The 17,039-nt window shown below is 38.6% G+C and overlaps 1 protein-coding gene across 1 annotated transcript in view; it reads right to left on the bottom strand.

Annotated features, from left to right (window-relative positions):
* The window catches only part of cfap74 (cilia and flagella associated protein 74), a 123,305-nt gene extending 110,258 nt beyond the window's left edge, over positions 1 to 13,047 (bottom strand). The window contains exons 1-5 of the mRNA XM_051652871.1: positions 12,973 to 13,047; positions 12,809 to 12,890; positions 10,501 to 10,647; positions 7,611 to 7,709; positions 7,432 to 7,536 (exon numbers count right to left, since the gene is read on the bottom strand). Coding sequence (XP_051508831.1) covers positions 7,432 to 7,536; positions 7,611 to 7,709; positions 10,501 to 10,647; positions 12,809 to 12,831 — 374 coding nt within the window. The 5' untranslated portion in view covers positions 12,832 to 12,890; positions 12,973 to 13,047. The remainder of the gene's footprint in view (positions 1 to 7,431; positions 7,537 to 7,610; positions 7,710 to 10,500; positions 10,648 to 12,808; positions 12,891 to 12,972) is intronic.
* Positions 13,048 to 17,039: the final 3,992 nt, after the last annotated feature.

Raw genomic sequence — 17,039 nt, 5'->3', positions numbered from 1 at the left:
GAAACCAGTCAATGGCGTCTACCAGTTACCGCGTGTATCCGCTTGTACGATAGCTTAGGGACAAAGCTGAGCTTTATCAAAAAGCTATCTACTAGCCAAAAATGTGTGCCAGAATGTTTGTGAGCGGTCGCGTGTGTGTGTGTGTGTGTGTGGTTAGTATGAGAGAGAGAGAGAGAATTAATCGGCCCCAAAGCCGATTTCGCGATCGTGGGAGAGAAAGCAGCTGTTAGTTTATCACTCAGTTTGCCGGTCTCACCCGCGATGGCGGAAATGCACAACAGCCCAATGTGGTTGGACCACAATACAGCAAATCAAATTTGTGATAATTAATACCCTGAGTATTAATAATGAGCGGACATGGCGGTCCATAAACTGTACAAGCAATAACCTCGGTACACAAGAATAACACACTATAATATTCTATCTCTGCCCAGACGTAAATCTCTTACTTGAATCGCATGAGGATGCAGAATGTGTGTTCATCCGTCCTTTAACTCAGACTCGGTTCCTCGAGGCTTGGGTAATGACGGGAGGCCGTTTCCTCGCTCTGTCGGTGGGCGGTACGGCTGCTGATTCTCGGTGGGCTGGCGGAGAAATTAGCAACATCGACTTGATTGAAGATGGAAGAGAAATCTTTTATCTCTTCACTTCTGTAGGCAAACGGATGAAGATGCGGATTGCTCGGCGGTCTCCTTCGGATCCGTTAGTGTTCGGTGGAACACAGAGTAATCTCAACTCGTCCAGCGAGATGGAGATTGTATGGCCACAGTTTCAAGTCGGACGTTACTTCCTTGTGCCACGAGGCTGCACCTGAGAGCAGCGATGAGCTGCATCTACACACGGCGAGCAAAGTTGCTGGAATCAAATCCCGGAAGCATTTCAGAGGTATTTCTACTCCTGATGATGTCATGGTTGAGGTGCGTTCTGTCGTGTGCCTCATCCAATAGGAGTTGAGAGTTCGATCCTTTAGTGAGCAAGGCTTCATGGGATTTGTAGTCTGTTTTGGACTCCCTTTGTTTGATTTTGGCGCGATTTTTATCAGTATAATTTATGACCTGGTATGTGGGGGCCTGAGTTAGGTTTTACGACTGTGTTAGGCCTGCCTTTGTCTTCTATCTGAATACATGAGGCCCAACAGAGTCTTCGGAGAGGGAATTATCCGCTAATCCGTCTGCGACCAAAGTTGATCTGGAACGTATTCTTAAAAAGCTTGAAGATCTTGAGAATAGAAGCCGCAGGAATAACGTCAGAATTGTTGGAATTCCTGAGCATGAGGAGGGCAGAGATATGGTGAAATTCCTAGACAAGTTTTTCCCGAGTCTGCTCGACATAACAGGCCACAAGCTGGAAATCGAGCGAGCTCACAGAGTCCCTGCTCGGAGATCTGCTGAGGGAGATAGGCCCCGATCGATTCTGGCCAAATTTCTGAGGTCATCCGATAAAGATCTCGTGTTGCGCCAGGCGAGGAGCAAAGGAAAGCTTTCTTGGAGGAATCATAATATTTTCTGCGAGTTTGACAAGAGAGAAACGTGATCGGTTCAGGGAATGCAAGAAACTCTTGCATCAGCGTAAGATCACTTTTGCATTGATGTTCCCGGCCAAACTCAGAATAGAAACGAAGGACGGTCGCAAAGTATTTACATGTCCCAATCAGGCAATGTCTTTTATTGAATCAATGGGTGAGTAAACCATTGGATGTTTCTCATGTGAGTGGGTCGACTCTGGCTTTTGAGGAAGCTGGGCGTCATTTTGGTTTCTTTTTGCGTTGGCTCCGCCTAGCAGCTGGAGTTTGTTTTGTGAATAACACTTTCCTTAAAGAAGCTTTTGCATTGACGGAAGATTACTTTTGCATGGAAGTTCCCGGCCAGTTTGAGAGTGGACACTACGGATGACCGCAAAATATCTACATGCTCACACAAAGGATGTCTTTTATAAAGTTGACTGATTGAGTAAGTTATTGGTATATACTTTTATGCAGCCTCCGAGTGAATTGACTTGACCATCCGGGGAAACGGGATGTCGGTTTTGTTTCTTTATGTGTTGGCTCCGCCAAGCGGCTGAAGCTTTTTCCGTTTACAGGACACTGGAATCATTACGTCATCCACTGAACTCATAACAGCTGGCTCACTGAACATTCGTTTGTCTATCCATGAAACTGAATGATTTTATATCAGCTGAAATTTGTTTTGTGGAGGATCACACCTTTAAAACAGTTCTGTGAATTAATCTACATGTTCTTTGTGTTCATTCTTCCTTTTGACTGGGAGTTATTTTACAAAGTATTTTCTGTTATGTAATTTTGTTTCACAAATTTGTGAGGCAAAATTGTGCAATCCGATGGCAAAGTTGTCGTGTGGGCTTGTGGGCGTTCATGGACCTTTTGAGTTTAGAGGGATTGTCGCCGGTTGGTGCTCTCGTGCACGGGGTTAATGCGCACGTTTTTCTTTTTTCTGTTTGTTTTGTTCGGGGGGAAGTTCGGGGTTTGATTTTTTCACTAATGGGGAATGTGGTCTGTATAATTTTGTTTTTGACACAGTTTTTTTATTATATCAATATGTCAGTTGTTAATATGAGTGTACTATCTCTCTCCACATGGAATGTGAATGGGTTGGGCTACCCCATAAAAAGAAGGAAGGTTATTTCTTTTCTTAAATGTAAGAAATTTGACATAGTGTTTCTTCAAGAAACACACCTTTCCTAGCAGGAAGCGGAAAAATTTGGGAAGATATGGGGTGGGCATGTTTTCTTTAGTGCTGGCTCAAGTAAGAGCAAGGGAGTCATTATATTGGTAAATAAACATCTACAATTAAAATGTCTCAAACAGATTAAAGATAAATTAGGAAGAGTAATTATTGTTTTAGCTGAAATTCAGGGGCAACGGTTGATTTTGGCTAATATTTACGCACCTAATGCTGATGATCAGGGATTTTTTATAGATCTTGAAGGGATGTTGCAAGCTGCTGGCACCCCTCATGATATAATATTGGGAGGAGACTTTAATCTTTTGATGGACTCAGTCCTTGATCATAGTGAAGCAAAAGTGTGTAAGCCCCCTAGAGCAACACTGACACTTCACAGGATGTGTAAAAATCTTGGTCTTACAGACATTTGGAGACTTTTGAACCCATCTGGTAGGGACTATAAATTTTTTTTTTAGTCCATAAGATTTATTCTAGAATAGATTTTTTTTTTTATATCAAAGTCCCTCATTTCATCTGTTGTGGATTGCTCAGTTGGAAATATCTTAGTCTCAGATCACGCCCTGGTGAGTTTAGAGGTGGTGCCACATAAGGAGAAAAAGTAATCATATAGTTGCCGCCTTAATGTGTCCCTTTTGCAAAATCCTGAATTCCAACAAATGTTAAAGACTGAAATCAATGTTTATATGGAGACCAATTGGTCCTCAGTATCCACTTTGGGCGTGGCTTGGGAGGCACTTAAGGCAGTTCTTAGGGGTCGGATCATAAAGTATGCCTCATTCACCAAAAAATCCAAAGCACGAGAACTTGTGGAGTTGGAAGGAAATATTAAAAATGCCGAAGCAGAGCTGAAGCACCATTTGTCATCCGATGGCCTCAGAGAATTGACTCAATTGAAATACAGATATAATAATATTTTGTCTCAGAAAGTGGAGTTTTGGCTATTCAGGGCAAGACAGTCATACTTTGAGTCGGGGGACAAAGCAGGAAAACTTTTGGCTAGATATATAAAGCAGAGAGAGTCTTTTTCTACCTTTCCCTCAGTGAAATCTGCTGGTGGTGAAATATTTACCTCGGCCATTGATATTAATAATGCTTTTAAAGAATTCTACTTTGATCTCTTTAGTTCCACGTCTTCGTCTACTGATGAAGATATTAGAAACTTTGTGGAACCACTAAATTGACAACTGAGCGAAAAAATTATCTTGATTCTGAGATAACCTTGGAGGAGCTTGGCGAGGTTATTAAGGCCTTACCTACAGGCAAGGCTCTGGGGCCTGACGGCTTTGCTGCTGAGTTTTTCATATCTTATGCTACAGAACTGGCTCCACTTTTGCTAGAAGTTTATACTGAATCATTAAAGAATGGAAAGCTTCTGCCAACCATGACACAAGCCCGGATCAGTCTGATTCTTAAAAAGAACAAAGATCCAAGCGAGTGTAAAAGTTACCATCCAATTTCCCTGATCCAGTTAGATGTAAATATGTTGTCAAAAATTCTGGCTAATCGATTAAGTAAAGTTATGATATCTCTTATACATATAGATCAGGTGGGGTTTATTCGAGGCCGTAGCTCTTCTGATAACATTAGGTGTCTCATCAATATCATGTGGTCAGTAGCGAATGAACAATATCCGGTCGCTGCCATCTCACTTGACGCCGAAAAGGCATTTGATATGGCAGAATAGGATTATCTTTTTAAGGTTTTGGAAATATACGGGTTCGGGAGTACGTTTATTGGATGGATTAAGTTACTTTATAGACACCCAGTAGCGACAGTACAAACAAATGGATTAATTTCAGATTATTTTACTCTGGATAGGGGCACCCGGCAGGGTTGCCCTCTTTCCCCATTATTGTTCTGTCTTGCCCTGGACTCATTAGCAACCGCGATTTTCCAGGGGTGGTGGCGGGAGGTATGGCGCATAAACTCTTGCTTTACGCAGATGATATTTTATTATTTGTCTCTGACCCCAGTAGATCTATGCCTTGCCTCCACAGAATTATTAATTCCTTTTCTAAGTTTTCAGGATATAGAGTCAATTGGTCTAAATCCGAAGCTTTGGCTCTGACAGCGTACTGCCCAGAAACGGCTTTCCAGCCGGGTGCTTTTCCAGTGGCCCAAACAGGGCATTAAGTATTTGGGTATTTTATTTAGTTAGAGTTAATTCTGACCCCTTAATAAAACAGTTTTCAAGCGATGTGGGTAGGTGGGCTTCATTACATTTATCTATAACTGGGAAGGTTAATGTTATTAAAATGAATTGTATTCCAAAATTCAATTACTTACTGCAGTCTCTCCCTGTAGATGTCCCCCTCTCTTATTTCAAGCAATTTGATAGCATAGTAAAGTCCTTCATTTGAAATGGTAAGCATCCCAAATTACATTTCAATAAGTTACATAGGCCGACTGACAAAGGTGGGCTAGGCCTACCCAAGATTTTATTTTATTATTATGCATTCGGTCTCAGATATTTGGCTTTTTGGTCGTTTCCACCTGAGAGAGCCCCTCCCTGGTTCTGCATAGAACGGGAAGTTCTTGCCCCTATTTTGCCACTGCAAAGCCTTTCTATCAAATTAATCAGAGAAGCTAAGTTACATCCTGTTATCTCACACTTGAACTCGGTATGCACAAAAGTGTCCAGACTGTTTAATTCTGACATTTTTTTAAATGTTCAGCATATGGCTGAACCCCAAATTATGCATCAACAAGTCCCCTTTTTGCTGGTCAGAGTGGATTGGGAGGGGGGTTACTACACTCGGTGACCTATATGAGAATGGAGTGTTGAGATCCTTTCAAAATTTGGTTCAACTTTTTTGGGATTCCTAAATCTCAGTTCAATAAGTATTTACAGCTGCACCACCTGCTCTGTACTGTTTTTGGGAGTGGTTTACACCCTCCTAAAGCGGCAGATACTCTGGAAGTGGTGATTACTGCTTTTGGAAAAGGCCATGAGGCATCGGTGTATTACTCCCTACTAATTCAGAGTCTGGGAGATGGAACTTCAACTTCTCTTAAGAGATTATGGGAGAAAGATCTAAATTTGGTATTGGAGGAGGGAGAGTGGGATGGGATTCAAAAAATGTCAAATCTGCATCTAGAGACGCAAGGGTTCGCCTCATGCAATTTAAGATTTTACATAGAGTCTATTGGACCCCCTCAAGATTGCACAGGCTTGGGGGGATAGTAGGGGTTGGATATTGATTCTGTATATGTGTGTTCTGCTATTTATATTTAATGGTTGAATCAATAAAAAAAAATTAATAAAAAAATAAAATAAAAAAATAATAATTATTTATCTGCAAAAGTGATTCCGGTCAAAAATTACCGAAGACCATAGGAGGGTAAAAGTAAAAAGTTAAAGTTAAACCCTGGGGTAAAATGCACAACCTTGGAATTGGGGCTAAAGGCCCCCAGTGAAATGTTGTTTCTGGTGTTATTATTATTTAATTTAAAAATTATTATTATTTATTATTATTGTGTTCGATTTAAAGCATCTTCACAAAAATATTTACAATCCATAATAACCTATACACTTAATTGAGTGAAAAGTTTAATAAGTATTGCTATAATGACATTTCTTAGATCGAAAAAATGTGGGCATCTAAATATGTATATATTAATAGGCCTGTTCAGTATAATTCACATAATACGTTTACCTCTTTTTATCTCTTTGGGATTCTGTTTTTTTATTTGTCTGTCATTATTTAATTATTCAATTATAAATTAGTTTGATTTAGTATTTTACATTAAATTATATATATATATATATATATATATATATATATATATATATATATATATATATATATATATATATATATACATATAAATAAATAAATATATATATATACATATATATATATATATATATATATATATATATATATATATATATATATATATATATATATATATATATATTATTTATTTTTTTATTTTTTTATTAAGAATGATATCAGATGTATTTAATACATTGTGTAAAAATCAGATGAAAGCTGGGTTCAAGTTTAGCCCGGGGGACCTCTTGCTCCAAGTAGGGAATTATCTTAACCCAGTAGTGGGGTAAGATGGCCCCTTTTGTGCTATGACAACTAAACTGCAAATCTTTCTACTTATTTCCCCTGATAATATAGTGGATGATGCATCATCATCCTGTACATGCTAAACGAATAGACAGTTGTCCTGACCAACCGCTGGACGTAGCCATGATGATTCTGATTGCCACTGGACTGTTTTCTGATTCCGATCTCCATAAGAAGCAATGTAAAACTATGGAAACGTGCGTTCCAGACAGAGAACAACATATATTTTAATTGTTAGTTGGAGTAAAAATAAGTTCAGGCTCCACTTGTGCAGTTATTGGCTGTCATGTTTAAAGTAGGGCCATCGCTTCACGTCATTTTTACAAATTTAATATACTAAACATCACATTTTCTGCTAAAAACATACAAATAAAGCTTGAAGGGGAAAAACATATGCCGATATGAGTGAAAACCCTGGAGATGAAAAATGAAATCAAGGTTCCGTTATGAATTGTGGAACACTTCTGCATTCAGGAAAAAGGTGAATATGTAAATATGTTAAATGTAAAATTTTAAATTCCCCCATCTTTCCCTACATTTTAATCTAAAATCTTGTTAAAATAATTGATTGATTAAAACAAAGCTCATGGAGATGTCATGTGTCAACTAGCTATAAGGAAATTTGTGCAGGTACTGTATGAACTCACTCATGCTCTTTCAGAATCATTGCTAAATGAGTGCCCAGATCTTCCTCCACCTGCAGCTCGGCACACACACGCTTGTGTTGAGCACGCAGCCGGAATACAGCCACACTGCACACAATACAGCAGAATAAGAGATTTGTCTTTCACGGGGATCTCTTTATCAGAATACTTTAGAATTTCACCTGTTCTCAGCTTGTTTTTCTCTCTCTATATCCATCTCAATCTTGTCTCTCATTTCCACTAAATCTGCCATATGAAGGTGAAATACTTTCAGTTCCTCCCTAGAAGAAAACACAAGGAATTCTGTAATGATCATATACATTTTAAAGTAGATATCAGACGTATATTCTGTTTGTTGACTTAGAAATGCTGTTATTCTCATGTTATTTTGTACATTATTTAGCAAAACGAGATTTGGTCCGTTATCCCAAAAGCTGTAGCGTTAAATTGAACATACACTGTAGATAAATCCTACATGCTACATCTTGTATGAATTATTCTGGATCATATGGACACATTTTTCCATTGATTGAAGACATTTTGGCACCCAGCAGTTTTTAGCCAATTAATGATTCAAATAAGTCGCAATTAATTGCAAATATCAACATTTGCTGAGAAAGGCCCCCAAATTAAGATAATTTAATATAAATAATACATAATAATTCAAATAATTGTAAATAATATAAAAATAATTCAGATATTCAGATTGAAATATTTAAATTGCATTATTGTGGCAGACAAGTTGATTAGACAATATAAAACATGGCTTTAGAAGTCAATATATTGTTTATTTTATTCCTATATAATTGAACAAGCCTAGAGTCAACAATACATTTTGCATCTGAGTTCATCAATCTGTCCTGTTCTCACCAGATGCATTTTTATGTTCTTTCCGCACAATTTTTTTTTCTCCCCAATTTGGAATGCCCAATTCCCAATGCGCTCTAAGTCCTCGTGGTGGCGTAGTGACTCGCCTCAATCTGGGTGGTGGAGGACAAATCTCAGTTGCCTCCATGTCTGAGACCATCAATCAACGCATCTTATCATGTGGCTTGTTGAGCATGTTACTGCAGAGACATAGCGCATGTGGAGGCTTCACGCTATCTCTGCGGTAACACGCTCAACAAGCCACGTGATAAGATGCGCAGATTGACGATCTCAGATGTGGAGGCAACTGAGATTCATCCATCACATCCACGCACAACTCACCACGCGCCCCACCGAGAGCGAACCATATTATAGTGACTACAAGGAGGTTACCCCATGTGAATCTATGCTCCCTAGCAACTGGGCCAATTTGGTTGCTTAGGAGACCTGGCTGGAGTCACTCAGCATGCCCTGGATTTGAACTCATGACTCCAGGGGTGGTAGTCAGCGTCTTTACTCACTGAGCTACCCAGGCCTCTACACTATTTTTTTAATAGTGTCGGTCTACATGTATGTCCTTCTGCATCAAATGGATACTTTTTGAGCATCTCACTGGTTTTCATGGTCATTAACGCTGCGTTTACGTTGAAAGTATTTGAAACTATAAAATAGGCATCTGGAGATCCCTGCAGTCTGTTGTGCTTCATCCAGCAGTCAAGAATATGGCTGAATTCGAAACTGCATACTACCCATACTACTCGTACTATATCTGCCATATCTGTCTACGGCAGAAACAGCAAGAGTAGTATTTCCGAACTCAGCTTGTGTCCTGTTTGAGCGGCTCTCATTTTGTGGCTGCACTGCTTGTAAGGTTTGTTGAGAGGTGTGCTGACTGCCCCTTGCTGATGCAGCTCGTAAAAACACAAAGTTACATGTACTTCAAGCTTGTAAGAAAATACATACTTTTACATTACAAAATTTGCATATCAGAAGGCATGATTAGTTCTGTTAATCTATTCACGTTTAATTTTGTATAGAATTAATCACACTAAATTAATGCATTAAATAGGCAGACCTCATTTTTACTGATCAGATATCCAATTATGAAAAGTCTAAGAGCAAATGCCATCCAAAATGCACTCAGACAGCAGTACAATCACTCAAACCACTTCAGGAGTTTGTTTGAGACGCACACAAGACGCGACCTACTCGGCCAAGTAAAAATGCATCTGGTTGTTCAGGTCACACGTGTAAACTTCTCCTAAACAGAACTACGTCAGCATACAGTAGTTGGGGAGCCCCAGAATCACTGATGGAGCTACTGTGAAACTCAAACACTATTTGTCCAGCATTATCATCATTATCACGGAAGTAAACTCTCTTATGCTTACATTTAGTCGGAGACTGTTTAGCCAGAGACGGAGCATGAATGGGAGAAATTAAAACACCCAATATGACGGGTATGGAAAGGCGTGATCTTAGCTGAAGAAGCAGAATTTATGATACCATTGTTGTCAGATTTTACTGATGATTTGAAATATGTTACTTGATCGTAATCTTGAACCATTTTGGATATTTCAGTCTTTCTCTATTCAAGCAGATAGGAGCTGTACTTTTATGCTACTTGTATACATAGAAAATAGCTGCCAGGGTGCGTGTCAAGGATGGCCACTAAGTGGACAGACTTACCTTGAAAGGGACTTTGATACAGTGCAGGAATAATAGATTGGATTTATATCCTTTTTACAGGGACACATTTATGATGCCAGGTATAAATGGAATTTGCATACCCAGTCGTATAGCAATCCAATCGATCAAGATGCATTAAGTGACTAAAAGTAAATAGGCCCTGAGACATCATAACAAATCACTGTGCCACAGCCATAACCAGAAATGCTGTGCCTACTCAAAAAATAACTGCTGTTAATGAACTATTTTTAACTGAGATGGTCATTCTAATGCATTCAGCCTACAGTACATACAGTCATACTGTACATGGTGACAGTTCTGAACTCCCATCAGTCCACCTACATAACAGCTTTTCTATGACATCAAATACACTTGATAACATATTATGGGAGATAGAATTCCATAGTTTTATTTGTTGTAAATATTTTGGTAATATATTGTCACTTTTGTCATGCCAATAAAGCACATTTGAATGGAATAGAATTGAGTTCTTCAGGTTTGGGCTGTTATACAGACCTGGCTTTTAGCACATTTAGTTGCTTCCGCTGATAAAAGCCATCCAGTTGGTTCAGAATCCTTCTTAACTTGAACACACGCTTCTTGTCAGTGTGGCTCTTCTCCTCTCCTATTTCTGTCCCATTGTCTTCACAATCACTCATTTCCCTTATGGCAGACAAGAGAAAGTAATCCAGACAATTTATGGACTACATTAATATCACTGGTGATTGAGGCAGTTGTAAAACAAAATGTAATAAATGGTTGCAATTAATTTAACAATTATAATATGAATGTCAATATTCTAATTAATAACACTAAAAAAAAATCGCTTTCACACTTGTCAGTTTTACTGAATCCTTCCATGTTCATATTACTCAAAGAATGCATGTTAACCCCTTTAATAAAAAGGTTTTCGAGCGATGTGGGCAGGTGGGCTTCATTACATTATTGATGATTGGGAAGGTTAATGTTATTAAAATGAATTGTATTCCAAAATTCAACTACCTGCTACAATCCCTCCCTGTAGATGTCCCCTTCTCTTATATCAAGCAATTTGATAGCATAGTGAAGTCATTTATTTGGAATGGTAAATGTCCCAGATTACATTTCTTTACAGTTCTTTAAGTATTTACAGCTGCGCCACCTGCTCTGTACTATTTTTGGGAGTAGTATATACACCCCTAAAACAGCAGATACTCTGGGAGTGGTGATTACTGCTTTTGGAAAAGGTCAAGAGGCAACAGTGTATTACTCCCTGCTAATTCAGAGTCTGGGGGATGGAGCTTTAAATTCTATCAAGAGATTATGGAGAAAGATTTAAACTTGGTATTGGAGGAGGGAGTGTGGGCTAGGATTCTAAAAAACATCAAGTCTGGACTACAAGGATCCGTCTGATGCAATTTAAGATTTTGCATCGATTCTATTGGACCCCCTCTAGAATGTATAGGCTGGGTCTTAAAGACACATCCACCTGGTGGCGGTGCGAATCAGAAGACGGGGACACAACACGTTTTTTTGGGGATGTGTAAAGATCCAAGAATTTTGGCTGGGGGTTCAGAACATTATGTGTGAGGTATTGGACACTGAATTTTCATTTAGCCCCAGACTCTGTATCCTGGGTGATGGGACGACCCTTAATATTGGAGACAGATATTTAAAATGCCCGGGGGAGGGGGTTTAATGTGAATAATTGATTACGTTTTTTATGTTGTGTTTGTATGTTTTATGTTTGGAATAAAAAAAAAAAATGTTAATAACAAAAAAGAATGCATGTTAACACAAGACCTTAAATTAACTTTTTTTGTTGTTGTTGTTTCAACAAGTAAAAAGGGTCTTGTCAGCTTTACTTAATCCATTTGTGCTGGGCAAAATTAATATCTTTTTGTTTGGTTAACTGACAATGGGCTTTACATGAGGCTCGATAGAGAGAGTAAATGTTACATTTTGGTGTTATTTTATGTGAGTTTGTGCAAGATGAATATATAAAAGGATGAGACTTGTTAGGATTTAAATATTGTTTTGTTATGTTGAGATATAAAATAGTTTCTGTTATGTTGGAGTTTTGGGGGTTACAATTATGGTGAAGAGTAGAGCTTGAGCTTAGTTTAGGCCCAAAACATATTAAGTATTCTACACATGGATTTATCCATTGAGCAAATGCTGTGCAAATTATAGGACAGAGACCAAGCTGCGTGCAGTAGTGCTTCCCAACAACATGTATTTAATATGCCAACATACAGTTGAGATGGTCATTTTAATTTAAGAAAACTCATTTCAAACATGAGGAACCACTGTCCATGATTGAATCAAGTTTTCTTGAATGAAGTATGACCAATTTTTTACTTACTGAGATCAAAGAATAAGTTCCAATTATCCATTTTAGATCCAAGATGTCATGAATGGAAAACAAAACGTTGTAAACTCTCTAAAATATGCTTTTTTGTGTGTGTTCAAACATCAAACACTACAACAGTGCTGAAGCATTTGCAATCCAGAATTTTGAACAGCAACATGTTTTAATAAAATAGTTTTTAAAGCTCCAAAAAATAAAAAAGAAATTAGGCCTTATATTTTTAAATTCACATTTTAACACCAAGTCTATTTGTGTACATTATTATTTATTTGTGAACAATTTTCTTTACATTACTTTATCTTTGTTTTTTATATGTATTTTATAATTATCCTATATGGTGTGGTGCAAAATCGGCTGGTGAGACTTTCAAAATATGTTTAGACACAAAGTAAATAAAAACAGTTTATTTTTACTTGTGTTTCTGTCTTGACACCTGTGAAAAAACTGTGACTCAGAGAGTGCTTGAACACTTACCACTCAAGGTTTTCAAAACCCATGGACAATCCATCAGGGAAATCATCCTCAACCCTGAAGATATCTTCCCAAGTGTCTCCCTCTAAAGTAAATATAATGTATTATTATTACTGTTATTAGCCTATTATTATTATTATTATTATTATTACATTATATGTATTTACCCTCTGTGTCCTCCTGTGTGCCAGTATAAGGCTCATGTTCAGCAGTAGGTGTTGAGAGATCTAAACTGAGCTCCATATCCAGATCTCCACATGAACTGCAGATGTAAAAGATTAATCAATACTTAATTATTGTATAGGGGGATTAATAAGAAATATTAATCAAGCCTACATCAACAGGATCAGCCGTCAAATTTGATAACAAAACCTTTCAAACGCCAAAACGCAATTTACTTAAGAAATGTATTTTAAACGATTCTACGACTTTATATTGTTACCATCACATGGGCAGCCCGACGGTTCCTGAATATTTGGCACGCTTGTTCTCAGTCTTACATTTAATAAATCTGTACAAAGGTAACATTTATACACATAATATTCACGAAAATCACTTTAATATATGACACATTTGGTTGACCTCACCGTTTCCTGTCTTAAGTCGCAGCGTGTCAAACCGAAAACTTTCTGTTTAGCCGTGTTTCCATGGAAACAGAGCTGCGCATGGCATCTTGGGATATGTAGTGTTCTAAACTATTGTAGCGTTGGAGGCGGGACCTGTCGACTTATCCGCATTATCCAAACCCTTTATCTTTACATACTATAACATTCAAAGGTAACAGTTTTCCTAATGTAAACTAGCTTTTTAGGTTTAATGTCTAACTTTACCACTCTGTTATGAATTGCAAACAAGATTATCCTTTACTTTCTATTCAGAATTTGCGGTTAGACATCAATAAATATGTAATTCCAAACTAAGTTAAACAGATTAATTTTAAAGTACTAAATCGATCCCTGCAATGCCTTTAGTAGTAAGTTTTGTGAAGCTCTTCCATCACGATGTTTCTTTTGCGATGAGGAATCAGAAACAGTTTCACATCTTTAATTGTATTTATTCAAAATAAATTTGGTCTCAAGTATTGCAAATTATTTTTGGGGTTTTTCATAAAATTGTTCAAATAAGTGATGCTATGGTCTTGTTTTTGGATTGTGATACCGGTTTGTTGGCGATTGACAACACAGTTAAAATTCTAGTCTTGTTTGGGAAATATCGTATACATAAAGCAGAATATGTGTCAAATATGCCAAACATTAGACTATTTTCCATTGACTTTGATCTTTTATGATTCATTAATTTCCCTAAAGAATAATAAAAAAGCTAATAAGATATCTCTACTTTTGAAATAAAGAAACATTGTATGGAAGATGGCTGATGTATTTCTGTTTGAATTTGTTAGATCAATCAGGTGTTGTAAACATGATTGTTTGATTGTACTTGTTTTATGACTATGTATTCTATTGTTAAATATCATAATAATAATAATAATAATAAAACAAAAAACCTTTACCATTGTTTAAAGGTGCAATCAGTAATTTTTTTAATATGTCGTCTTGGACTTACATTGACACTTAGCGGCTTGGATGCAGCATCATTTAAAATCAATAGTTTTCAGTTATCGATGCCATTGTAAAAAGTCACAATTCACAGTCAGCCAGGATTAATTTTATCCATGAGTGAAAGTATATTTTAATTGGATAGTTACTGAGATTAAGCGGGTAATAATCATATGGTCATTGTCACGGATCCACCGGTCTCTCTCTCTTGCTCCCTCACTGCTGACACAGCGCTCACTCTCCCCTGAGTTCTGATTACACCCACCTGCATATCATTAGTGGCTAATCAAGGACTGCATATATATCCCTCTTTCTCACAATCTCCTTGTCTGTTCTCATCAATAGTATCTCAGACTCCAAAACGTTCTACTATGTCAAACATACCTGTGTCTTCATAGTTGCGTGCAAGTATCATAAGACTGTTGTGAGTTATCTGTTTCATCTGTTCATCGTGTCTATACCCTGTCTGGATATTACTCACCTGCTGTTTGCCACTCTGCTCAACTGGATTTACTCACATGATGTTTACATCACTGTTTCAATCGTCTGTTCGATAAACCCTGCTACTGAGTTCGTATCTCTGCCTCCGTGAGTCTTTCTGTGACAGAAGAACAGACCAACCAAAATGGACTCAGCAGGGTTTTCCAACATTCCACCAACAACGATGAGCACAGTCATTGAGGGGCTAGTGAGTGAACTTCATCGGGTCATCTCTCCATCTAGAGCTTCGGACGCCAGAACCACCACTCCATCTCCGGTTTCTCATCATGCCAGTCCCGTGGTCAATCCTTCTCCTTATTCGGGTGCAACGGAGGATTGCAGCGGATTCCTGCTGCAGTGTTTGCTGATGCTCGAGATGCAATTGCAGACGTTTCAAACTGAGAGCGAAGATCACCTACATAGTTTCTTTACTTTTCGGATGTGCACTGCAGTGGGAAAATACTCTGTATCAGAACGGCCCAATCACCCAGTCATTGGATGCTTTCCTCACACATTTTAAGGAGGTTTTTGGATTACCCATTGGTGAGTTGTCGGAGAGTGAACAGCTTTTTCATCTCAAACAAGGGAAGAAGTCGATCACAGATTATGCTCTACAGTTTTGTACACTTGCAGCAGTGAGTGGCTGGAATGAACAGGCGCTTCTAACAACCTACCGACAGGGGCTGGAACCTTCTCTACATCTGCAGCTGGCGGTGCACGACGACTCCATCGGCCTGGAACGCTTTATGTCCCAGCGGATGAAAACCTGCATCAGCGAACAGAGTAATATGCAACCCCCGCCTGCACGCCGTTATCCATGATCTCTGGAATCAGAAGAACCGATGGAAATTGATTCATTCAGATTGTCCCCACTCGAGCGTCAATGGAGGCTACTAGAATGGCTATGTTTGTACTGTGGTGCTGGTGGGCATGTGATCACCGAATGTCCTGTTCGTTCCTTGCGACATACGGTGAGTCATGCTATATCTCTTATACATGCTCCGTTGTCTACTATATGTCTCAGTGATCTGCCTACATGTTTCTCCTTCAGTCAAGGCCTTCATTGACTCCGGGGCGGCAGGCAGCTTCATCTCAGAACAACTCTGCCACCGGCTCCAACTCCAGACGATCAAATATTCCTCCCCAATCTCCATCCACTTAGTGATTTGAAAAACCACTTGGAAGAGGAATCGCACATCGGACTCAATCAGTTACACTTCAAGTGGGTTGCACACATTTTGAAGAGATGTAATCATCCTGGGGTGTCCTTGGCTACAACTACACTCACTGCAGCTCTCATGGACTACAGGAGAAGTGATGGCTTGGGGTAAGGAGTGTTTTCATCCCCGTCCTAAATGTTCCAGCGACGCCGTATCTGTGTGTGCCATGTCAGTAGAGAGTCCTATGAGTAAGCTTCAAGTAGATGTTCCCCAGGAATATATTGCATTCCAAGATGTCTTCAGCCCACAAAAAGCAGCCAGTTTACCTCATCAGCCATGGGACTGTGCCATCGACCTTATGCCAGGAGCACCATTGCCCTAGGGTTACTGTCAAGTTACTGTCAAGTTCCGGTATCCCCTTCCCCTGGTCCCAGCAGCTCTAGGACTCCTAAGAGGAGCTACTGTGTTCTCGAAGCTGGGCTAATATTAAAAACTAGCAGAATCTTTTATTTTCAAACCAGTTATTTTCCACATAGTCTGACCTCAAAAATGATCCAAGCCTTTTGTGTCTTGACATACAGGTTTTGGTTGGTGTGCGTAAGCGTGCGTGTGTGTATGTTCTTAGGTTTTTTTATTCTGGGAACTAGGCAATCAGAAAAGACTCTGTATTGTGAAAGTACTGCACCACTGCTCACAGATACTCTGAGCAGACCTGATAATACAGTAGTTTCAGTAAGGGGAACCATCTCTCTCTCTCTCTCTGTCTCTCTCTCTGTTCTTGTTTTTATATTTCTTTTCGCCCTCAGGCAGCCACAGACTCTCAGAAAACAACAGCTTATTATGATTCTTTCACATCAGTTTAGAATACAGCACAAATAATATTAAACTATTCAGGATGGGGTTTGTATTGGTGTGATTTGTTTTATTTTTTTTATATGTATTTTATTTTGATTTTAACATCTTCATGATAAAAACACATCCTGTAATGGTGTGATTGACTATAAATTCAGCCAAGTAAATCATATAAACTCAGCAAAA

The sequence above is a fragment of the Myxocyprinus asiaticus genome, chromosome 24 (genome assembly GCF_019703515.2).
Source record: "Myxocyprinus asiaticus isolate MX2 ecotype Aquarium Trade chromosome 24, UBuf_Myxa_2, whole genome shotgun sequence".
Classification (NCBI taxonomy): Eukaryota; Metazoa; Chordata; class Actinopteri; order Cypriniformes; family Catostomidae; genus Myxocyprinus; species Myxocyprinus asiaticus.
This window is presented reverse-complemented; position numbering and strand designations above follow the sequence as displayed.